Source organism: Paralichthys olivaceus, chromosome 1 (assembly GCF_024713975.1).
Source record: "Paralichthys olivaceus isolate ysfri-2021 chromosome 1, ASM2471397v2, whole genome shotgun sequence".
NCBI lineage: Eukaryota > Metazoa > Chordata > Actinopteri > Pleuronectiformes > Paralichthyidae > Paralichthys > Paralichthys olivaceus.
In genome coordinates, this window is record NC_091093.1 from 29,082,590 (window position 1) to 29,107,350 (window position 24,761).

The 24,761-nt window shown below is 43.5% G+C and overlaps 2 protein-coding genes and 7 non-coding genes across 12 annotated transcripts in view; 8 read left to right on the plus strand and 1 right to left on the minus strand.

Moving 5' to 3' along the window:
• The window catches only part of tspan4a (tetraspanin 4a), a 121,105-nt gene that overhangs the window by 87,180 nt on the left and 9,164 nt on the right, over positions 1 to 24,761 (minus strand). The window contains exons 1-3 of one of the 4 annotated variants that reach the window (XM_069529886.1): positions 24,533 to 24,674; positions 24,291 to 24,363; positions 4,262 to 4,341 (exon numbers count right to left, since the gene is read on the minus strand). In XM_069529886.1, the coding sequence (XP_069385987.1) occupies positions 4,262 to 4,324 (63 nt within the window). In that variant the 5' untranslated portion in view covers positions 4,325 to 4,341; positions 24,291 to 24,363; positions 24,533 to 24,674. Of the gene's footprint in view, positions 1 to 4,261; positions 5,967 to 24,290; positions 24,367 to 24,532; positions 24,675 to 24,761 lie in introns of those variants that run through there. The other 3 variants (XM_069529885.1, XM_069529881.1, XM_069529878.1) reach the window with 3 other exon arrangements.
• Positions 16,598 to 16,669, plus strand: trnad-guc (transfer RNA aspartic acid (anticodon GUC)). The gene has a single exon. It is a non-coding gene; the product is annotated as a tRNA-Asp (tRNA).
• Positions 19,025 to 22,347, plus strand: LOC138405402 (periaxin-like). Its single transcript, XM_069513759.1, has 6 exons — positions 19,025 to 19,046; positions 19,669 to 19,968; positions 20,258 to 20,647; positions 21,043 to 21,342; positions 21,632 to 21,796; positions 21,902 to 22,347. The coding sequence occupies exons 1-6, from the start codon at positions 19,025 to 19,027 to the stop codon at positions 22,345 to 22,347; spliced, it is 1,623 nt and encodes a 540-aa protein (XP_069369860.1).
• Positions 19,475 to 19,547, plus strand: trnav-aac (transfer RNA valine (anticodon AAC)). The gene has a single exon. It is a non-coding gene; the product is annotated as a tRNA-Val (tRNA).
• On the plus strand, positions 20,065 to 20,137 carry trnav-cac (transfer RNA valine (anticodon CAC)). The gene has a single exon. It is a non-coding gene; the product is annotated as a tRNA-Val (tRNA).
• Positions 20,849 to 20,921, plus strand: trnav-aac (transfer RNA valine (anticodon AAC)). Its single transcript has one exon. It is a non-coding gene; the product is annotated as a tRNA-Val (tRNA).
• On the plus strand, positions 21,439 to 21,511 carry trnav-cac (transfer RNA valine (anticodon CAC)). Its single transcript has one exon. It is a non-coding gene; the product is annotated as a tRNA-Val (tRNA).
• trnav-aac (transfer RNA valine (anticodon AAC)) lies at positions 22,373 to 22,445 on the plus strand. Its single transcript has one exon. It is a non-coding gene; the product is annotated as a tRNA-Val (tRNA).
• trnav-aac (transfer RNA valine (anticodon AAC)) lies at positions 23,328 to 23,400 on the plus strand. Its single transcript has one exon. It is a non-coding gene; the product is annotated as a tRNA-Val (tRNA).

Below are 24,761 nucleotides of genomic sequence, written 5' to 3' on the forward strand. Positions count from 1 at the left end.
TTTGATTTCCTCCAGTGTCGTTGGAAGCTGCCGCGCCCTGAGGACGACACAAAGTGCCGACTACTTGGAGGAAGTTGTCTATTTCCTCTTCAAAGTGTTACGTGGTAAGATTGTCTCATTCATATATTTGCAATCTCTCCTGCTAAGCACTTGCTGTGATGTTGTTTTGATTTTTGCTCTGAAACTCACAGAGACCATCTGTCAGTTGAACCGGGGGCCCTGCACTGTGCTGTCTTTATTCTTTGACTTTCCCTCCTGAGTTTCTCTTACTGGTGTTTTTCTTGATTTTTGTCACTGAAGCCCCGGTGGCTGTCGCTGCACACACTTAAACTGCCCACTCCTTCATTTTTTTACCCTCGAATGCTCCGTAAACTTTCTTCATGGCTGACATTCTGAGAGTCCTGCACCTAAAGAACAGCCCATCGCAGCATAGTATACATCACAGCCCTAAGGCCAGATGTATAAATTATTTTCCATGCACTACAAACATGCATACGCCATTACCCACACATAATATGCTATTTTTAAAGGCATACTCCATGAATACTTAGGACAGTACACAGCTTCGAGCTGCATGTGGTATGATGAGGAGGAGATTACAGTAAATATAAATATAAAGTGATTAGGGTCAAATAAGTTGGTGGATGTCAGGAGTAAATCAAAAGCGTGTTACTAAAATTACATTTTATTATGGTTATTGAGATGAGGCATCATTTTCCCAGGTTTCTATTTCATCCTGAGTTGATGAAGAAGAACTATGTTTGTGTTTCAATAAGAGCTTTAAATCAACCACTGACCATTTTTGCTGACTTTTAACGATGACGACTGAGACCCAGCATGTGATGATGGTTTGCAGGCTCACATGATAAATGACAGGTATGGGGGCTATAAATGTCAGAGTCTCCTGCGTAATGGTTGTGTGTATTGACAGCTGCTCTGGTGCTGCTGGGGAAGATGCAGCGGGAGAAGCTGCACTTCTTCTGACAGGTCTACAGAGTGTTGGGGCGGGCACGAGTTTTGGCATGAAAATTGCTTTTTTAAGGGCATTTCTATGTCCATTAATGGAAAACTGTGGGAGTTGAAATGGGCCTCATGTTCACCCACTTCCTCTGTGATTGAGATTTATAGGGCAAGGCAAGACAAATGTATTTGTGCAATGCATTTCATACCAGTGGCAACGCAAAGTGCTTTACAGAGTTCGAGCATAAGCAAGAAGCAGATTTAAGACACAGAATAAAACCAGTAAACAAACATATTTACATACTTAAATGGCTGAATGCAACTGTAGCACATGCATGTGCACTAAATCAATATTTCTGAGGTAGTTGAAGGCTGGTTTTTTAATTGACTTCATGTGATAACAACAAGGTTTCTGAAAGGAGAGCAGTGTCTTTGCATCTTTCAGCTATTTCACCAAATAACATCAATGACTTCAGAAACTGGGGAAGCATCCAGCTACTAATCTGTTTTATACGCTTTAGCAGAGAAACTAATGGGCTACAGTGGCTTGGCGAGACAGTTTTTTTTAACTGTGTCATCTGCATACACGTGATAAGTAAACCAGATGCTGATATTGGCAAATGGAAGCATGTACATTTTGAACAATAGAGGTCCGAGAATCGACCCCTGTGGGACTCCGCATGTTGTTGTGAAGCACTCTGATGAATAACTGCTGATACAAAGTGGTCTCTTCAGGATACTGTATGACGGACCACATGTCCACCGTAGTCAGCTTCAATCAAGCAGCAGTGAGGTATGATATCTAAAGATCGTGACTTTACCAGAGTCCCTGCTGAGATTAATGTGATCTGAAACCTTTTGAGTTGTCTCGTTATCATGTGGTGTCTGAATCCAGACTGACGAATGCAAAGAGAACTGTGAGTTCTCTAAAAATAGCTTTCCCAAAGATCTCACTAATTAATGACATGTTTCACAAGGGCCTGTGATTATTCAGCACTGAAGGATCCAGATTAGCCTTTAGTTTCATACAGTTTTCAGGGCTTTAGGGAAAACTCCGCAGAGTAATGAACTATTGACTACCTGCAACACATCTGTTGCCCGGCAACTAAAAACCTTCTTAAATAAATCTGAGGTCAGCGGATCCAGAGCGTTGATTTGAGATGAGGAACAATTTCATTGACAGTTGTCAGACTTATGGAGTCAAAATTAGGTATTTTTACTGCAACTCACTCCTTGGAACAGAATCATGTACAAATCTGACACGAAGAATATGAATGTGTATTTCTGACTTCCAGGATACAGATTTTTTCCTGCCTCAATATGCTGCCTCAGCTCCTAACATATATAATAATGTATACTAATGTCAAAGCAGGACAGGTTTAAAAGGCTTTGGTGTTATTATATATGTAAATTGGGTAAATAAGTATGTTAAAGCTTTCATTGCAAAGGGAGTTACTTAAAGCTCCTCTTGTAGTCAAACACTTAAACAAAGTGATTAGTGAGACAAATTATACCAATTTGAGAAGATAAATCACTGCAGCGTTTGCTTGTTTATTTGCTTCTGACTTTAACGCTTCAGAAGAAAAAACTGTGGAAGTAAAGCACATCTGTGCAGGCGTCAAATAGTTTGTATGATATCATAACTGATTTCAGAACAGTGGAAGAAGAGTCAAGTGAGAGCAGACACGTTAACTGTCGCCAGTCACCGAGCACAGATTCAGGATTCTTCACAACGCACATATGCACAAATGTCCAAGCCCAAGCCACTATCTCGCCTTTGTCATGACTGTATATAAAGATGGACGACATCTCTACACTTCCTACGAGCCAAAATATCCCGGGTTCAGGAACCACGGTCTGGAACTGTCGGAGCCAGATTCTGCACAGTGGTGATTGTGGTGTGGAGCCGTGAAGTCTCATCAATCGATCAAGACTTTTCATCCAGCTGTTATAGCATCAAATTTATAGCATCAGAAAAATGTAACACTACTTCATCAACCAAAAAAGTAAATTTAAACCATCTTTACCACAAATGTATTTGGCGTGTACTTCGACTTTTAGACACGGTACACGCTAAATACATTTTTGGTTAAAACTAAACTTATTAGTGGAGTCAAAGTTTCTATCCGTATATCTGTGTTGATTTTGCGACAGCTACCATCCCATACAATCTATTGTCTGCAGAATTAACATACGACAAATTTGAATGAATCGTGGAAGAAAATAGGATCCAGGGATGAGCCAGTCGACAAGTAGCAGTTCATTGCTGCTGTTGAATAGATGACATCATTGACGTGTGACGTTAACAGTCAGTTCCTGCCATGATTATTTTTAGGGACAAGCTTTATATTGGAACAGCTTCTTTGTTCTTACCTGGAGCATCATAACAGGATTGGCTTTTCAGGAGGAGAAGGCTATAGCTCGTCATGTTCAAGTGGTCATTATGAAGCCCCAGCGGCAACAACGCACACACAAACAGATACACAACACACACACACACAGAGATACACAACACACTAATAAAAAATGCTGTGACCTCTCTTTGACAGCAGTTAATAGCTGACAAGATGTGGAGGTGAAGAGGTCACTCATTCCTCAGGGGAGATTGCACCCTGGTAACTTGATTGCATTTCAGCATCATAGGAGAGATTCGACAAATTGGTGATCCCAGAAAGGTAAAGACTGACGCAGGCATCTCCTCAAAACTCTGTGACAACGTTGCAGTGGATTGCACAAAGGGAGTCTGTGGCACGAGATCCAGATCTTTAAACGTGAAGCACTGCCGGGGAGCATGACAGGCTTCACCGTGCAAATGAAAGCGATCTGTTGTGGGGGCTATCGGAGAGGGACTGACAGATACAGACACACACCGGAGATCTAACATCCCCGCGGCAAACAGATACCATCGGCCACATAGAGCAGATTGACAGCAGATGCCTTGATGGGCTGCGCAGCTCCGTTGTGTGATTAACTAGTGTGCACACAATGAAGGCTCTAAATATGCCAAAGCTTAACACAGCAAACAATGCTGTGTACACCCACACGCAGAGAACTGTATGGGGAACAGAGAAAGCTTGAATCACCCACACAGTGGGCTCTGTACACATGATCCACATGCATGATCTGTCTTCTCCTCACACCCCCCTCCTCCCTCCTCTCACATCACAACTTCCAGTGAACAAGATCAGAAAAATATGCATAACAGAGGAATGTAAAAGTCAAGAAAGCAAAACAAACCTCCCCCAAAAGTCACACATTCACATTCAGAGACAGAAAAAAAAATGTTTGATGAAGGACTCACCCAGAAAAGAAGATTGAAGAAGACCATCCCGTATCGCAGGGCCATCATGCAACCCTCGGCCATCCTGCAGCGCCGCAGTTCTAGGAGGAATATGAAGGAGAGGTCCAGGTAAAACACCACATACTTCTTCCCCTGGGCGTAGCGCCCCTTGGACGTTTGCGGCCCCTTTGTCGTGTGAAAGCCAAACGCAAACGGCGGCCGCTTGTACTCAAACTCTCCACTGAAGCGGTGAAAACCAGAAGTGAACGGTGGCGAGTCGGGTTTACTGTCCAAGGACGGACTCCGCCGGTACGGAGTCTCGTCTGTGCTCGAGCGTCTCATCGTAGAAGTGGAATGAGCTTTTAGAGTCTTTAACTGTCAACTCTGTTTGTTTCAGGTGCAATGTCCACAGTGAGGGACAAGAGTTATTCCACGGAGGGCTGAGAGAGGACCTCAGTTATCCTCAGAACAAGTCTGACCCCTGTCACAACCCCAGAACTGCTGATTCAATTACACCCCCGAGTGTGATCACACTTGATCTGAGTTAATCTGTTGAAGATAATGTGAATCCATTCCCTTGACTTGTGTTCCTCTCTTTAATCCTACAGTACCACTGTATTCAGCAGGAGACTTTGCATAATCCTGCTGCAACACCTGTGTAATTCTGTGTATTTAGGACATAATCCCAACACACACATACACATCTGCACATCTCTGTTTCCCTCCCTGTAATCCCTCAAACACAGGTGTCATGCTCTTTGGAGATAAACCGGTTTGCAGTTTCATCTCGTAACGCCTCAATCAGGTAAATGACCGGAGGGCTCCGGCTGCTTTGGGTTGACAAAATGATCCAGAAACCTCCTACCTGGTATCATGAGAAATTTCCCCAGCAGGTGCTGTCCGCAAGGAGGTCAACAGCACCCCTGCTTCAGCCAAAATCAAGTTCTACGCAACTCGGTAAGAGATCACACATCCACTGAGAATGAGTGAGGCTGTGCTTTTGCTGACATGCATTTAAAAAAAAAAAAAGAAATAAAGAGGTGAAAGGAAGGGATGCTGTTATGAATTAGGGAGGAAGATAGAAAAGAAGCATGAAAGGATGAACAACGCATGTGACCATTCTTTGGCTTCTCGAAATAGTATCCCTGTTGAATTCCAATTTCCTGTCTCTGCCCTAACTTGTCCTGTTGGTGTCTAATAAGTGTCGAGGGGTTTCTCTGCCTCTCTCTACAGTCTATTCTTCACACATCAAGCAAATCACCCTCTTCAACTCGCTCTAATTTCCCTGCTGCTGCACCTCCTCACACTTGGGTCCTTCTCTGCGCTCCGCACTCAGAGCTGACGCCGGTTAATACATTTCCGCTCTCATCAGTGAGGCAAAGTGTGCGGTGTCCCTTCTTCTCGTCTCCCCCCCCTCCTCCGCCACAAGGTTTCTCTTCTCTAGGTGGGCAAAGAGATCAGGGTGTCCACCGGGGTCATGGCCAAGCAGCGAGAAAGAGGAGGAAGGAGTGAGAGGAAGAGACGGACAGAGAGAAGAGAAGCTGGAGAGAGACACTGCAGTGTTTGAGCGCTGGTCCAGATTTGCTGCCTCAAGCCTTCCTTCCTCTCTCTCTCTCTCTCTCTCCACATGCACACTGTTCTCTTTCTCCCTCTCTCTCTTACCCCCTCCCCTTTTCTATCCTCTCTCCTCTCACAAGCTCCGACGCTCTCCCCTCCGCACACACAATCTCAAACACCCCATCCCTCCTCGGCAACTGTCCCCTAAACCTTTGGCAGCTCAAAGGGCTGGAGCAGTCATTCACATTCTGGCCACACCCTAGAAGGAAGCGCATCCAATCAGTATCTCACAGCCCCATCCTCCCTCGTGCACACGCCAACCATGCCCCACCATCTACCAGATAACACGCACGCACACAATGCACGGAGCTCGCACACAAAACCTGGTGTGTTGTTAACATAGGACTGCTGAGAAGCCTGCTGCACTTGCGCTAGTGCTTCCTCCTCCTCCTCCTCCTCCTCCTCCTCTCTGCCTCCTGCCTGGAACTCATTCTACATGCAGAGGTTGTTCTTGTGCAAAACCCAGACTGCTCTCTGCACGCTTGGCTTCAGCGATGTTTCTCTCTCCCTCTGAACTTGGGTCACACAGTAGCCATGTAGCCGCACTGGGCACAGATTTCCACGCTGCAAACTTCTCACCTGAAGTGTTTCTCCGTACAAACACACGGGGATGATGTGCAACGCTGCTCCTATTAACAAAGAATGACTGCACACCCTCCACAACCTGGCCGCCATCACGGGTCAGTGGATATATGAGTCAGGGATGTTTCAGAGCTACTGACTTGGCCACATCAAGTGTTGAATGGATTTCTGGATTGACTGCCTTGGAGAGAGAATGTGACTTAAAGGTTCAGTGTGTAGAATTAAGTGACATCTAGTGGTGAAATTTCATGTTGCAGCTGAATACTCCCATATCTCAGGATGAGTCTTGGAAAGACAACATGAGTTTAGAGCTTTTAGTAATAAAAGCCAATACCATCCTCAGTGTGCTGTAAATACAAAGACGTGAATTCTGCAGCGTAATTTATACATCACGTCCTTTTCTCTACGTGATCTGCAGACACCCCCTCACTTGAACACGGACATATCCAGACCCTGTTGTCCGAACAGCTGAAGTGAAGAAAGCCTGCAGGGGAACATCAGGTGAATAGTTTCCCCACAAAACATAACCTGGCACCAATGTTGTAACGATTTTGACTTTGTCCGTGCGAAGGTCTTTATCCAAATATGTTGAAATTAGTTGTAGCACTGATGCTGAGCTGCTGCTGAACTTGATCAATTAGAACTTTAAGCATTTGCCATTTGAATCTGAACCCTGCGATGTTATAAATGATAAGCAACAGGCAACGTTGGAACGTGGGACTTTGCATTGACTTCCATTCATTGTGGACGACCTCACCAAAGGTCCTGAAGAAGCAATTAAAACGAGTATGTACCCACACAGCAGCACACACACACAAAGTAAATGTGCAGCGGCACCCCGGGGTCGGCTGCAGCTTTGATGTCCTCAGCATGTACAAATAATGTGCATGGGAAAAAAAAAAAAAGGTTTTGGCTGCAGCAGAAAAACATGATACGCACCACGATGAAATGAATTATAAGACTGAAGCTTTACAGATGGGGGGGGGCACATTATGGATCACTGTGTGGTGGAATAAGGATGTAAATGGAGGAATGTGCACAGTGAGACACACAAAGCGTGCTGAGCTGCGCTCCGTTCTCCTTGCAGCCTTAAAGAGGAAGGAGGCCGGGTTTGGTTTCCCTTGTTTAAAGCTGGAATAAGAGTCTCCTGTGAATTTCTCCACTAAATGACAAAACATACTTCGAGGATAACTGCAGTGCCCACAGAGCAGTAATGTGAGCATATGAAATGAAAATGGCAAGACTGGAAAATTATTTAGAGCTGTTCGTCTGGTACAATTTCAGCTTATGCAACCCCCCCCACCCCCGAAAAAAAAAATTGCATTTCCAACTTTTAATTTGATGCTATTTTCGGAAAGTTAAAGACATCACAAGCTTCTTTTAATGCAACTTGTTTTCTCCACAGATTTGGAGGCTGTGAACCGAGAGCGCAGCACCGTGGTTCAACGCAGCGTCCGTAATGTGAGTTCAGAATCACAACCCTAACATTGACACAGTGGGCAAGAGCAGTTTTTTTTTTGTGTTGCTTTTGATGTTTTTAAATGTGTTATCTTCTTTCTGCATCTTAATTATGGTGTAATCTGGAGATAAACAGTTTTCGTTTGATCACGACTCAGTGATTTTTGTACAAAGGATCTGATGAAGCTTTTCAGATGAGACGTGTTCAAGAAGCTCGAGCAGAAAGAAATATCATGACCTGCATATATGAGTCTTCACAGACTAACACTGACCCAGTTATCTCATTTGTCCAAGGTCACAAATTGTGTTATTAATGGTGATTACATTCATTTTTAAGAAATGCCTTTTATATCTTTAGACACAAGATCATTTGATTAACTGAAATAACAAGATTGCGTTTTTTTGCATTCAGCCTCAAAAATCCAACGAAAGCCTTTTTCTAATAGAGCTGACTAAAAATATAGTTCATGGTGTCTTCGTGTTGCAATACTGACAATTTAGTGGTAAAATATAAATCTCAATTGTTCCAGTTTAACTTTGAAAGCACTTAGAATGGCACATATTAGAGTGAGTGCCTCTTCCTGCTGCAGCAAATGGCACACGCTTCCAGACATCACTTCCCTACATTTTTTTCATCAAGAACCATAAAATTAGTCCCTGTAAAATCAGAGGAAATGTCAAAAAACATTCCATTGCTTGCTCTGGTAGAGAAAGTGAAAATAAATTCCTGTATCCACCCTGTGCTCAGGAGCCTTAATGGGTTCTTTCCTTATCCATAGCCCATCGTTCCATTAGGTTTTCTAGGTTTTTGCTTAATCTTGCTTACAAGCCAACCAGCAAACAGATGGACAGAGCAGATGATAAAGAACCTTAACACTCCTCACAGAACCTTAACACTCCTTTCTGAAACACTTTAAGATTTGCTTTACTGCAGCTTTACACAACCGTTACTGATCAAGGATTTCGTGCAGACTGTAAAGTCACATTGTGGCTCAGGTGCTGCGGTGCTGTCAGTGCAGGAGGCAGATGAGATGACTGAAACCACATTTTCACACCAGCGTGACACCAACGATCACTGAGGAATCAAAGCCACGAAGATAAAGAACAACTGCTCCGGTGGGAAATGAACACGTTACATCCAACTGAGCCGTCTCACGGGGGGACTTAAGATTTATGCTCAATGAAACAAAATAAGATGCAAACTGAAAACTGAAAGATGGAGTGAATACTAGATTGTATAAAGAATAAATTATGTGAAACAAAATAATCAAAGATATTGTAACAGAACATCCTCTGTTTGCTGCTTTCCTTTAAAAGTTAAAGGGGATATTTAACAGAGGGTTTGAGTGACAATTTATTATTACTAATATTTCAACATTAAATAACTTTCAGCACAGAACAGAACAGAAAACTGAATTTGCTGATGGTTGCTCTGCACTCAGAACTGAAATTTATGACCTCAGCCGTGTCTAAATTTACCAAAGTGAAAATGTGGTATAATGACAGTCAGGCTGAAATCTATTTGGTTTCTCAGAGCGAGCAGTGCTGTTGGCATGGTAATAGAAGCATGAGGAACACATGCATTTAGACTATTTGTGTAACATATTTATACATTGAACATTATTTGATCAGATTTGTTTGAACGGAGCTCTACAGATATTGATTGATTGATTGATTGATTGCCATTAAGTGTATTTAACTTGATGAATGAAGATTAACAAATTAAGAATCATCCCCGGCATTCCAGATAATACATGAGTGTATTAACAGAAAACAAGAATACAAAAGCCACAACGTGAATGTAAAATAGGAAATAAAATCGTATCATAAACCTGAATACCACATTTCAGGTTGATATGTGAAAGTACTACAGATTTACGGGGCACGACTGTACCTACCTGTCATTTTGTTTTCTCAACTGATCCAAAAGGATCTGGATAATCTTCAGATGAAGTTTCCTCCCCTGTCAATTATAAATGTCTGCACCAGATTTCTTGACAGTTCATCCAGCATTTGTCAGACTTTTTCGTTTTGGACCAGACAGGCTGACGCTTCTGTCCCGAGAGTCCCACACTGGGTCAGATTGCACTAATCAGAGGGTGAAACTGAAGGTATAGAGCCACGATGCCTCCAAAACAAACCTGACACTGTTCCAGATAAAAAATATTAAACATTGTGAATCAAACGTGAATTAAAAAGAAAAATGAATCCAATGACTAATCCCCAACATGAGCGAGTCACACCTCGCTCACCAGTATAGTGTCTTAATACCGCCACATATTGTGATTCAGAATTAATTACTGCTGTTGACTGAGAGATTTGATTCATGTATTAATACAAGAGGATTTTACATTAAGGGAAACAAAGCAGTTAAGTAACCGTGAAAAGCCTGTGTTGTTTGTAGGCATGTGTTTAAAATGTAATTGCGCAGCTGAGAGCCGAGCAGAAATGTTGCACATGCAAAGAGTTTGGATGTGGGTGGCAGAAGAAACGTCTGTACGCCCACCTGCATTCATCGTGGAATGAATAATGAACGTTCTGAACATCAAGACGAATAGATATCAAGCCACTGTTGAATGTTTGCTGACTTGAATCTGATTAGTGTCACCACCTAAAGTAAAGTTACACTGCGACATGCACTGAAGAATAAACCTGAGGATATGCTTTAACTTTCTTAAACTGAAATATTTCCTGGTGAAAGTGGATACAATAGTTGGACAGAAGAATTCTGAATTCAGGATTCACTTTTATTGAGCTTTACATAAATAAAGCCACACGTAGTGACTTCCTGTGCCTTGACGTGCTTTCAGAAATGTGTTAAGAAACATGGACGCTGTGAACAAAACAGCTTGTATTTGTGTATTTAGAGCGTTTAAACAACACTGCGACACCTCCTTCCAATATCAATATGTAAAATGTCTGTTAGGCTTTGGTGATAGGTGAAAACTATTGGTTCACAAGTGATGGCGTATTTGTGTGTTTCACCCACTTTCTGAGTCGTTCTTGTGAACTGTGATGCCGGGAACTAGTTTTTTCCAATTATACCGACACTGTGTGAACTGACACAAACCGACTCTTAGCATCTTTCAGCTTGTTATTTGTAATTAAAATATTCTATAAACAATGAAATATTTAAAAAACTTGAAACTCTATATACAATGTCAAGAGATTGTGATCAGGATTGCACATAGAAATTTGACAGTGCATGAATTACCGATCAGTTTAAAATGTGTTTGTATATTTCATGGAGGCGGTTGTTGCTTGTGGTGTTTCCTTGGAAGTTACTTCCAGAGGGTAATGAAAACATGTCGTTGAGCGCTCAGTGGGTGGTGGGATCAGCCAATCACGCAGCCTGGATGCATCTTTTCCCGTTTGTTTCTGTGCTGATATACTCAGCCTAAAGGTAAATCACCTATCATCAGGGAAGGTGAACCAAGGAAATTGAACTTTAATTATTTATCCAATTTTTATAGCACAGGCTGCCTCCTCAGACAAAATAAAACTAATTAGGTTTAGCTGTTATCAGCGAGTTTGTGTCTCCTCAAGTTCACCAATGAGACAACACGAGAAATAATTCATAGGTATTTAATAAAGTATCTAATAATAATACACGAGTAGAACAGTTGTGTCTATTTACAGGCCTGTCAACGTGTGATTTCTGTACAAACACTAACCGCAACATAGTTTGTGTTGAAATATTTAGACCAGAGAGTCTTGAAATATTTACACTATGTTGTTGCTACATGCAGAGCTGTCGTGAGTTGACTGAAGCATTGTGAGATATTACAGAAGTTCAGGAGGCAGAGAAATAATACACACACGACTTTGCTTTCAAAATGAATTTGACTCCAAAGATAAGTCGAGATTTGTGCTAGTTAGCGGCAACTCTTATTTAAGCGAGGTCTGGTGATCTGTTGAGGCTTTTTCCTCCCGAGATATTTGTGTTGTTTTTGTTACTGGCGGTGGATCCCTCAGAGGTTCTCCTGCTGTGTTCTCACATCGGCTCCTTCGGACATTCTGCAAAGAATTCACAAGGGGGCCAGGCGGAGAAAGTCCAGAGGCTCTCACTCGGACGTTTTTGCGTTCTCACGTCCAGCCCCTCCCGAGAATGTTCTCCAGAGCTCAGTGCACGTCTGAAAGCAGCTCCAGTTAGTTATGTTGCTCGGTTAGATGCAGTGATTCGACCGACAATATGCGAGTCTGCTCAGGGTCGACTTTGACTTCTAGAGTGCGGTGCCTGTTTCAGTCATTCTGTGGATGAAAACATCACCTGACAAGTTGAGAAATGTTGCACGTGCTCTAGCAAACAACATGCAGGTTAATGTTCGCCTGTGTCTCTGTGTCTGTTTAAATAACACTGGCAGGCTGGTGATTCAACATTCAAGCCGTTAACAAGATAAAATTGTGGATGACTGGCTTCCATTATTTACACCTTGTGGCTTTCTCATTAGTCCAGTTCATGGGACACAATTACAGCCCATGATCACTCCGAAGCAAACAACCAGTGTCTCTGACTTAATGATGTTATAATTTTTTGAGGAAATTGCATCCAGATGTGGCAGCTGGTGAAAAACATGGCCACGTCGCAGGGAATCTTTCAAACCATCCATTCATCTTCATCAATATCTCCATAAATTCAGCAAATCTTTCTGCCATATGGGGGCGTCAACAGCTTCATGACCAATTCTGATCTCCGTCCCACACCTCTGAACAGCCAGCGCTAAAAAACCACCTGCAAACATGATGTATGCATATGTGTCATATCTGTGATTTGGATTGTGCTGTTAATCTGTCCCAGCGAGAAGGTTATTACCCTGCTTGCCAGTCAAACGCTGCCCCAGAACAGACAAATAGGCTGTCTGTGTGGACATGTATTTATGGACTTGAAGGGAGGAAAAAATCCCCCCCGGTAGGAGAGAAGCAGTGGGGGGTGGCAGTAAATTCATCCAGCCATTTTACAGACACAAGCTCACATCTCATGCATGCAGAAGCTCACTGTGCTTAATGTGCAAGCCACCCCCACTGTGATAACATTCAGACAGGTACTTGACATGCTCATACATATGGTGCACGACTCCCACTCCCTGATTACAGTGTACTGCTCCAAAAGATCTGGTCACGTCAGTCTGGTTTTAAAATCTTCTTCCCATGAAATGATCCGAGCACTTATGCACAGCTGGTGTTGTTTTGGAGGGGTTCTGCACGAGACATAAAAGTACAAGTACACACACGTGCAGATTTGCCAGCTGTCCTTATTACGACTTTACATTGACTTTCATATATTGCGCATAGCCCAAATAAAACCTTTATCTCTGAGTCGTGCCGCAATTACACCACTGAAACACTAGTGGTGATAGAGTTTCTATGCTGGTGTTGAGTGTCTTCCAGTTGTGGTTCACTTATTTACAAATTCTCTGGTGTCTCTGTTCACTTCAGAACAATGGCGAGTGTTACTAAGCAACTACATCTTTCCGACTGAGCCTTGGCTGAGAAGATGGTCTAAGTCAAGTTCACTTGCATGTAGAACGTTGTAGTTTGGCTTTTTTCTTTTAATCTAATATACTCACATGATATTGATGTTTTCAGTTTGTACCCTCACGGTTGAATGCACTTATTGGAAGTGGATGAGTAATGTAACTAAGTGGATTGTGACGTAAGGATAAAGATTACACACATAATTTATGTAATCATCTAACTGTACTCTCTAACAAACGGAGAGTAATGCACACCTATAAAGCACTGAATCTAATAGTTTTTATTAATCCACTCACTGCTGTTTTATAGTCCTTGAATTCACTGAGAAATAAGCAAGCAAACAAATCCACCTCCACGATGAGACATCTGCCCTCCCTCAGTCACATCAAAACACTCACACACACGCACACACACACACACACACACACACTCACACACACACACACACACACACACACACACAGAAACCCAGTGCTGAAGTCCCAGTGTGTGTAATCTAATCAGAGGAGTGTTCAGACAGGTGGCCATGTGTAAGCAGACCTGCTTGATCCAGAAGGCAGAGTGATAACCAGAGATAAAGTCCCTGGAGCAGACATGAAACAGGGCAGGTCGAGCCCCATCAGCTGCTGCACAAGTGCGTCTGTGTGTAAGTGGGTATTTGCGTTGGCATCAGTGTGAACTCCATCTTTCCTCAAGGACCTTGGTCTATTGTTTTCTCCTGAGGCTGCCAATAGCGTTTAACAATAGAACAATACAAAGTACCACAGTCCCAAGGCCATACAGACATGGACTTTATTAATTAACTGTCTGTCAACGTTAATATCACATCCTGTACCGGTGTGTGTTTCTTCGGACCATGGTTACCTTGTGCACATAAAACTGAGGCTCAAGTGGCTTCGTCACGACCAGAAAAACTGCAATTCAGCGCTTGAAAATACGAAGCGAAGCATTTTTTATATAAATTCCTTTGTGGTGATGTTTTGTAGCAGAGCTGAAATAAACGTCCAAGCTAAAAAAAAACCTGTCGGGTAAACAATACCTGCGCTCACAGAAACTGTAATCTTTTCAAGGCTATCCGTAAATTGGTAATCCGTTGATGCTCCTGTCATTGTGTTTCTATGGTGACGTTACACAACTGGCCTTGCTGACGTAGAATATTCATAGAGGAGTGAAAAGAAGACACAGAATCATAAACCAGCAGTTTAGAAGGTAAGATAGGATCCAAACCTCAGTGCAGGTTGACACTGAAAATCATCTTAACTCAAATTAAAAAAGAAACTCGATCAGACTTTTTTGGGACACGGTGTGAGAAACAAATGTTATTGGACATTAAGCCAAATACTGTATGAACACATCAGAACCTCAGTAAGCTCCTGGATGAAGATGCCGCCATCTTTCGTATCATCATTAGAAACACTTGAACATACATCAGTGTGATAAACACTACCACAAAGGACAGAGACCATTTTTGAGAACATTGTATTTAATGTCTATTGTCAGCCACCAGGGGGCACATTTATAATAAAATGTATATTTTGTGTTCATCCTACTTGGTTTATCTGCAGAGAAGAGTTTATAGTCAAATGTTTTTTCATGAAATCAAACCGAGTTGCTTTATTACTGTGTTTCAAATAAATCTTTGACTGATTTAGGGAACTGCTGGACTTAAGTCTGTTTAGCAACCAACACAGTCTTCAGACACAAGTTTATAATGAATTCAGCTCGATACAAAACATTGCAGCAACAAAACGAACACTGTGATTTTAGTTTGGTTTAATTTTTACTCCTGTGAATGTCTGATATGGTGAACTAGAAATAAGGAGATTATCAACATGGTCTGGAGGGTCAGATACTATTGCCATTATCACCAGCTGCTGACCTCTGCTGTAATTTGTCTCAGGATGTAGAAGAAGAACTCATTCCACAGACTGAAGGCAAACTGCTCCGCACCCAACTGACTGCTACAGAATGCTGACCGCCTGTTTATTCAAGTCACTCATTCTTAATTGCCTGAAAACATTTAACTCTGAAATGCAAAGTGTAAAATATCGCTCGGTCGTGTAAATAGGATCATTTTACAACTCGTCATACTACAGTGACTTTCTGTGACTTAGATCATTAATGACTCAAGGTCAATAGTTCCCATTATCAAATATTATCTATTATAGGGATATTCTGGGTTTCTATTAAATATATTTCTTTCCTTTTCTTACTATAAAACTCTTATCCACATAAAAATCAATCAAACTCTAAGCTCTCAGGAACAAAGTGGATTCAGGGCCTTGAAGTGTCCTGATCCAGCAGCAGGGGTCCACTGGTTAACAGACCTCAATGATTTGTAGTAAACAATTTGCTCACAGAGAGAAAAGGTATTTATCAAAAAACAAGATAAATTTCTTGGTGTTAGTACCAAGTGGGTCGGATTTCCTGTGTCAGTGCTTCAACTACAAAACACGATGATGGAAAAGAAAACATCAAACCGGGTTTCACATCTACCTCCTTTTGTTTAAACAACCACACTTGCTGTTTTTGCTTTGATAGTAATTAGGAGCTCCTGTAATTGCTGCTGTTATCTCGCACACTGTGGAGAAGTGGACGTAGTGAGGTTTTTTCTGTCTTTCTTTCAAGTGCACAGAACGCCCCCGTAGCGAATCATCAACGCGGCTGTCAGCTGAGCACTTGTTAGGTGCTGAGACAGGAAGGTTTCCTTAAGAACGCGTGCGCTCCGGGAACGTGGGTGGCTGGCTTTGAATAAAATGAAACCATCCATCCAACAGATTCTTAGCTGTCAGTGTTATTGCCCCATGGTGAGCACTGATTTATGTCAATATGTCAGGAGGAGAAATTAAATAAAAACTGCAGAGAGACGGCACCTGGTTTGTAAAAGTTTTGATTAGAGTGTCAGAGGTTTGAAAGCAGTGATGAAAAGTGAGGCTTTGTTATGTAATGAACGCAGGCAAAACACTGCAGGTGAATAATTAGACAAACATAATCATGAAACTTCCTCAAGTGACTACTTACAATTGAACAGGTTAGTTGTTGTTGTTGTTGTTAATTTATGTGTTAATGTGATTATCATGCTACAGACGCTGCTCTTTCCTTGAAACAAGCGTATTTACAGGTTAAACAAAAACCCTAAACCAGACCGGTGACATAACAGTGAACAGCTTTAATTTCTCCACTCGGATCCTTTTTGTCACGTGAGACGTCAGTCAGCTCCATCCCTCCTCGTTAGTATAGTGGACAGTATCTCCGCCTGTCACGCGGAAGACCGGGGTTCGATTCCCCGACGGGGAGAAAATCCTTTTGTATTTATTTTCTCTGACATCCACAGACATCGCAGCGAGGAACAGTGACTCATTTCTGAAAATAACCAGCTTCCTTTGAAAAGTGGCTTTAATGTTTGCCTAACATACGAAACGTCTCGAACCTGAAACAGTTCTCCTCTGTTTGGCTATAATAGAAAACATGTACAGACGCTATGATAAAAACCAAACATACAGTAGCTGCTCTTAGTGAATAACACGTGAAGGATTTCATGATTTTAAAAACAAGTTAGCTACATCATGCTCAGCAGTTTATTGTTGCAACCGACTGTGCTTGAACGTGTGTGTGAGACATTTTAAGACTACTTTCTCATGTACAAGTGAAGTACAAATACCTGACACATTTCTCCATTATGTTACAAACTGTTTCTTCTAATCGAAAGCTGTTATTTCGTTGATGTTCTCAGTCACATGCAGCATCTATTGCACTTCTGAATTGAATTGAATTAGTGCAGACCGTAGCATAGGGCTCCCTAGAAAACCAGCGTGTAATTCAAACTCTGGGTAAAACCATCAGGGAATTGAGACGATTGTAGAAAATATCGAAATTGCTGTTACGACAACATATTTCTTTCTTCTTTCCTTTCCCTTTTGGTCATTTAAAGACCCAGAGGAATAAACTCTCTCCTTATCTAAAATCTGTCTCCTTCCTCCCACACAAACTGCATGTGCCCAGAAACCACATCTAAATATTTCATAGACATCTTTAAGACTTTGGAATTTCTGTCCTTTCTGAGCTTGTGCACAGGGACGTCATGCAGCTCTGCTCTTTAACCACAGACTGGCTGGATGGCTCTGTTAGCCCCCTGTGGCCGACTTCAAAACTGCCAGTTTGCACTCCAGTGACTCCAGTATCACCATTATCAACGGGGAGCGAAGAGCCTCTGCTGTGTTAACTCTAACCACAGGAATCAAAACAACTGTCAGGGCACTGCAGAAAAACCAGCTGCCCTCTGTTAATAGCACTCCCTGCTATGACAAAGGCTCCGAGAGAAGGTGCCATAAACACATGGAGCGCATTTTCATTTACAGCACACAACAAGACGTGCTGTATTATCCTTTGTTTCAAGTATCAGACATCAAGTGTTAGATGGAAGGGCTAATGACTAAAAGCTTCAGAACACAATGTGGTGAGACAATAATATGCAAACAATTCAAGGTTAAGACAGAAATAAAGCAGCTCATAAACTCAACTTAGAGTAGCTACTCTCAGTGAAATATTCATAAAGCTATTATCAGGTGATTAATTCTAGGCCTATGATTTTTTAGCTCCACGTTTGATAATGAAAACACAAGAAAATAGCTTTAAAAAGTAATCTATACCAAAACATAAAGAGAAAAGAAGAGGGAGAGAAATACAACACATCATGTTTTTCCCAACACGCTTCTGTGAGAAATCCTAGGAGTCCTAGAGAATGACCGAGCCCTCTGTCAACAACGCTCCTCAAACTTTCCGATTACGTATTTTCCTTCACCGAAAGGAAGCAAACACAAGTATCAGGCAACGTATTCCTCCCGACTTCCGACAGCTTTGTCTCCATGGCAACTAATCTGCAGGCTGTGTCGGTGAAGAAGAACCTTGTGAACTTCTCAATGAGAACAAGTCACTGTGGACTAAAGTGTGACAGACTGTGAATGTTAATTTTATCACAGAACTACATAGGGACAAAACATACGGGAGCGAAATGAGTCTTTTACTACTTTACATCTCTGTGTGTAAATGTGTCCTGAAATATTCTTTAAAAGACAACAACGTCTGACTTCCTCCGTCTCACAATGGCACCACACATCTATGAGCACTGACATATTAGTCGAGGGGCCTCTGGGCACAGGGATATTAAAGCCCCCTGTATCTCTGAGGGGTCATTGTGAATCTCTCTGTTTTTGTTCTGCCTCTCTTTGCCGGTCATTGTGCACCTCTTTGTAGTCGTCTTTGTGTCTCTTTGTGGTGACTGCTCACCTTTTTTGTGGTGGTTAGAGTCTCTTTATGTCCATTTAGTGAGTTCTTAGTGGTTATTTTGCGTCTCTTTGTGGTTATTTTGCACACGTCGGCGGCCACTTTACACCTCTTTTGTGTCCGTCATCTCTCAGCAGTAATAGCCAACAGTCACTTCAAACAGATGCTCTGGCCCAGAGGCCTGCTCAATGTTCGAGTCCCCGGGCAACGGCGGCCCGCTCAGCAACCCATCCATGTCTATACGATGATAAACGGAGTGTGTGTGTGTGAGAGAGAGAATCTGACAAAGGGCACAGTAATCGAGACGAACAAAAGCCTTTACACGAGGGTTAGTTACTGTGCTGGGGTAATGATTGTTAACTGGGGCTAATGACGTGTGACATTAGCCACTGTGAGCTGTTAGGGGATTTAATTAGATGAATCATCCCAAAATGGCACGAACACAAGATATCCTATTAGTCAGTGTTCTCGACGTGACACCGCTTTTTTAAAAAATATGGCAAATCAAGAAAATCCATTAGTGAGTAAGAGGCAGAAAAGGGGCAGCATCGCTCCCAGCAGCTGTGATAAAAATAAAAGGCTAAAAAGATTGTAGATTTTCACATTCAGTTTTTTCCTACTGATACAGGGAGGCTAAACCTCTTAGATAATAATATAAGAGGGTCAGCATCAGCGACAACTTTAGAAACATTTTATCTGCTTCAAAAGTGTATGTAACTCCAGATGTGAAGACTCCATTTGCAAACACTCCAGATGTGAAGACTGCACCAGTCTTCTTCAGTTTGTCCGCATGACATCACACAACACACACGATGAAAAGTTTCTGTAGTGTAGTGGTTATCACGTTCGCCTAACACGCGAAAGGTCCCCGGTTCGAGACCGGGCAGAAACACACTTTTCCCCTGGTGCCATAGAGAGTAAAGCCTAGTTTATGCTTCTGCGTCTCGTCGACGCGGACCCCTACGCCGTAGCCTGACGCGCGCCTCCCAAAAAATCCTAACTACGCGTCGCAGGTGTGAAAACTCCAGACGTGAAGAATCCAGGTGTGAAGATTCCAGACGTGAAGAATCCAGGCGTGAAGAATCCAGGTGTGAAGACTCCTGACGTGAAAACTCCAGACGTGAAGAATCCAGGTGTGAAAACTCCAGACGTGAAAACTCCAGACGTGAAGAATCCAGGTGTGAAAACTCCAGACGTGAAAACTCCAGACGTGAAGAATCCAGGTGTAAGAACTCCAGACGTGAAGAATCCAGGTGTGAAAACTCCAGACGTGAAGACTCCTGACGTGAAAACTCCAGACGTGAAGAATCCAGGTGTGAAGACTCCTGACGTGAAGACTCCAGATGTGAAGACTGCACCAGTCTTCTTCAGTTTGACCACGTGACATCACACAACAGCCAGAATTAACAGTTTCTGTAGTGTAGTGGTTATCACGTTCGCCTCACACGCGAAAGGTCCCCGGTTCGAGACCGGGCAGAAACACACTTTTCCCCTGGCGCCATAGAGAGTAAAGCCTAGTTTATGCTTCTGCGTCGCGTCGACGCGACCCCTACGCCGTAGCCTGACACGCGCCTCCCAAAAAATCCTAACTACGCGTCGCAGGTGTGAAAACTCCAGACGTGAAAACTCCAGACGTGAAGAATCCAGGTGTGAAAACTCCAGACGTGAAGAATCCAGACGTGAAAACTCCAGACGTGAAGAATCCAGGTGTAAGAACTCCAGACGTGAAGAATCCAGGTGTGAAAACTCCAGACGTGAAGACTCCTGACGTGAAAACTCCAGACGTGAAGAATCCAGGTGTAAGAACTCCAGACGTGAAGAATCCAGGTGTGAAAACTCCAGACGTGAAAACTCCAGACGTGAAGAATCCAGACGTGAAAACTCCAGACGTGAAGAATCCAGGTGTAAGAACTCCTGACGTGAAGAATCCAGGTGTGAAAACTCCAGACGTGAAGACTCCTGACGTGAAAACTCCAGACGTGAAGAATCCAGGTGTGTAAACTCCAGACGTGAAAACTCCAGACGTGAAGAATCCAGGTGTGAAGACTCCTGACGTGAAAACTCCAGACGCGAAGAATCCAGGTGTGAAAACTCCAGACGTGAAAACTCCAGACGTGAAGAATCCAGGTGTGAAAACTGCACCAGTCTTCTTCAGTTTGACCACATGACATCACACAACAGCCAGAATTAACAGTTTCTGTAGTGTAGTGGTTATCACGTTCGCCTAACACGCGAAAGGTCCCCGGTTCGAGACCGGGCAGAAACACACTTTTCCCCTGGTGCCATAGAGAGTAAAGCCTAGTTTATGCTTCTGCGTCTCGTCGACGCGGACCCCTACGCCGTAGCCTGACGCGCGCCTCCCAAAAAATCCTAACTACGCGTCGCAGGTGTGAAAACTCCAGACGTGAAGAATCCAGGTGTGAAGATTCCAGACGTGAAGAATCCAGGCGTGAAGAATCCAGGTGTGAAGACTCCTGACGTGAAAACTCCAGACGTGAAGAATCCAGGTGTGAAAACTCCAGACGTGAAAACTCCAGACGTGAAGAATCCAGGTGTGAAAACTCCAGACGTGAAAACTCCAGACGTGAAGAATCCAGGTGTAAGAACTCCAGACGTGAAGAATCCAGGTGTGAAAACTCCAGACGTGAAGACTCCTGACGTGAAAACTCCAGACGTGAAGAATCCAGGTGTGAAGACTCCTGACGTGAAGACTCCAGATGTGAAGACTGCACCAGTCTTCTTCAGTTTGACCACGTGACATCACACAACAGCCAGAATTAACAGTTTCTGTAGTGTAGTGGTTATCACGTTCGCCTCACACGCGAAAGGTCCCCGGTTCGAGACCGGGCAGAAACACACTTTTCCCCTGGCGCCATAGAGAGTAAAGCCTAGTTTATGCTTCTGCGTCGCGTCGACGCGACCCCTACGCCGTAGCCTGACACGCGCCTCCCAAAAAATCCTAACTACGCGTCGCAGGTGTGAAAACTCCAGACGTGAAGAATCCAGGTGTGAAGATTCCAGACGTGAAGAATCCAGGCGTGAAGAATCCAGGTGTGAAGACTCCAGACGTGAAAACTCCAGACGTGAAGAATCCAGGTGTGAAGACTCCTGACGTGAAAACTCCAGACGTGAAGAATCCAGGTGTGAAAACTCCAGACGTGAAAACTCCAGACGTGAAGAATCCAGGTGTGAAAACTCCAGACGTGAAAACTCCAGACGTGAAGAATCCAGGTGTGAAAACTCCAGACGTGAAGAATCCAGACGTGAAAACTCCAGACGTGAAGAATCCAGGTGTAAGAACTCCAGACGTGAAGAATCCAGGTGTGAAAACTCCAGACGTGAAGACTCCTGACGTGAAAACTCCAGACGTGAAGAATCCAGGTGTAAGAACTCCAGACGTGAAGAATCCAGGTGTGAAAACTCCAGACGTGAAAACTCCAGACGTGAAGAATCCAGACGTGAAAACTCCAGACGTGAAGAATCCAGGTGTAAGAACTCCAGACGTGAAGACTCCTGACGTGAAAACTCCAGGTGTGAAAACTCCAGACGTGAAAACTCTAGACGTGAAAACTCCAGACGTGAAGAATCCAGGTGTGAAAACTCCAGACGTGAAGACTCCTGACGTGAAGACTCCTGACGTGAAGACTCCAGATGTGAAGACTGCACCAGTCTTCTTCAGTTTGACCACGTGACATCACAAAACAGCCAGCATCAACAGTTTCTGTAGTGTAGTGGTTATCACGTTCGCCTAACACGCGAAAGGTCCCCGGTTCGAGACCGGGCAGAAACACACTTTTCCCCTGGCGCCATAGAGAGTAAGGCCTAGTTTATGCTTCTGCGTCATGTCGACGCCGTAGGTACGCCGTCAACGTGACGCATTCGAAGTTCTACGTCGAGGGAACGCGTTGCTCTGCAATTCACCGCCATGCCGCTAGGGGGTGTAGCTGTGTGTTTGTCTGGTTATAGCCGAATCCTCGCTTTTTCTTCCGTAAAGTAAACAACAGTAAACAATGGCGACCGAGGTGCAGCAGCTGTATTTGGAGTTGGAGCTCATCAACATTGAAGAACAAATGCTTATATTGCAAATGTTGAAGCGCAGGCGACAGAGAAGACGTTTGCGGAGGTGATTTTTACGACGAGGAAGAAAGACCGGAAAAGCAACTGCCGGAACTTACGTTCTGAGCGGACCAATCACAGCGCTTGCGGTCCGCGTCGACGCGACGCGTAGTTAGGATTTTTTGGAGGCGCGCGTCAGGCTACGGCGTAGGGGTCCGCGTCGGCGGCGCAGAAGCATAAACTAGGCTTGACAGATTGACTGTACCCAGATCGACAGCGTCCGGGGCGTTTTACTGCTGCAAGTCAAACCGGATGATGTGGTTCATGTCCTTAGAGTTTCCTCCTGATAATGTGAAGACTCCAGATGTGACGACTCCAGACGTGAAGAATCCAGGTGTGAAGACTCCAGACGTGAAGAATCCAGGTGTAAGAACTCCAGACGTGAAGAATCCAGGTGTGAAAACTCCAGACGTGAAGACTCCAGACGTGAAGACTCCTGACGTGAAGACTCCAGACGTGAAGAATCCAGACGTGAAGACTCCAGACGTGAAGAATCCAGGTGTGAAGACTGCACCAGTCTTCTTCAGTTTGACCACGTGACATCACACAATCAACAGTTTCTGTAGTGTAGTGGTTATCACGTTCGCCTAACACGCGAAAGGTCCCCGGTTCGAGACCGGGCAGAAACAGACACTTTTCCCCTGGCGCCATAGAGAGTAACAGAGTGAATGTACCCAGGGGGATGTTTTACTGCTGCGTGTTGCAGATGGGAAAGAGTCAAACCGGAAGACATGGTTCATATCCTCAGAGTTTCCTCCTGATAATGTCCATAAATAACAGGATTGTTAACATGATGTTACTGCATCAACATTTTGTTTGGATCCTCAGCGCGCACGCTTGTGTGTGTGTGTGTGTGAGCAGGGGCACCGCCAGGAATTTCGGGCCCCATGACAAAAAAATCTAATTGGGCCCCCCCCCCCCCGCGCAGCTGTTGTCACCACATCTCTAGGACCTGTCTTGCTTCTTGTAGTTCAATACTAGTACTAGCACAATATTTACTGCTAATGACTTGTACATGCAACAGTCTGCATACAGTATGCAATTGACTATTTGATGCAAGATTAAAAGCCGCTATAAAAAATGTGCTAAAGGCCATCTTTGACAGTCTCAATGTATTTAAATTTCAAAATGGAAAATTCTCTTATCATAAGGAACTTACTTGAATATATATACAGCATTAACTTTTCAATCAAAATAAATTGACATCATCAGCTCAAAACAATTAAAACAGCAGATTTTTGAACTTAGCTGCACATTTATGCCAATAAGAAAGTAAAGCTGACATGTAAACTGGAATTTCCACACCAGGGTAGGAAGGCTACTCACTGTTTCCAAGTGTCCAGCATCCAGTACAGACAATAGGCTGCTTTTTATATATGTCATAATGATCATTATGTGAGAAAATAATGTGTGTTTGAATTTCTGTCATAAATAAATACTTCGTTTTCTTTTTTGTAAAAAGAGCAAGAGACACAGCAATGATGCCAACTGTCATGTCGTGGAACACAGTGTTGCTCACCTTCTTCACTGGGACAGGGAGGGGCAAAGGTGTGGGGAGACAGGGCTGCCGCCGACTCATCTGTTGTTAAAGTCTGCTAAAAGGGGCACGGACAACTGCTTTAATAGGAATATCTTGCTAAACATTTCCCTGCACTGATCAAATGTTTGTGAAATGTAGGCTAACACTAGTCTGTAGCTAGCTAGCTAACTTATTTCACCATGGACACTAAGCCAACAGGTTAATACCACTCACAGACTCACCGACTCTCATGGAGAACAACTGGGTTACAGACTGACACCATTTCTTTTGTCTCTCTCTCTCTCTTCTATCTTTCCTTTTTTTTGAAAACCAGATTAGATCTCACGAGGCCACGTGTCGATCACTGTGGATCTGTCGCGTCTACTGACTGCTGCCGAACACCGTCACCGACGAGCGCGCCAAGGCGGGACCGAACCATTCCGTGCAGATACAAGGGGGGTGGCCGGTCAA

Bases quoted from the DNA above. Each gene is read 5' to 3' on its own strand.
- LOC138405402 (XM_069513759.1), top strand. From the start codon at position 19,025: ATGACGTGTGACATTAGCCACT. The intron at 19,969-20,257 runs GTGTGAAGACTC...TACGCGTCGCAG, and splicing joins TCCAGACGTGAAGAATCCAG to GTGTGAAAACTCCAGACGTG. The intron at 21,797-21,901 runs GTGTGAAAACTC...TGAAAACTCCAG, and splicing joins TCCAGACGTGAAGAATCCAG to ACGTGAAGAATCCAGACGTG.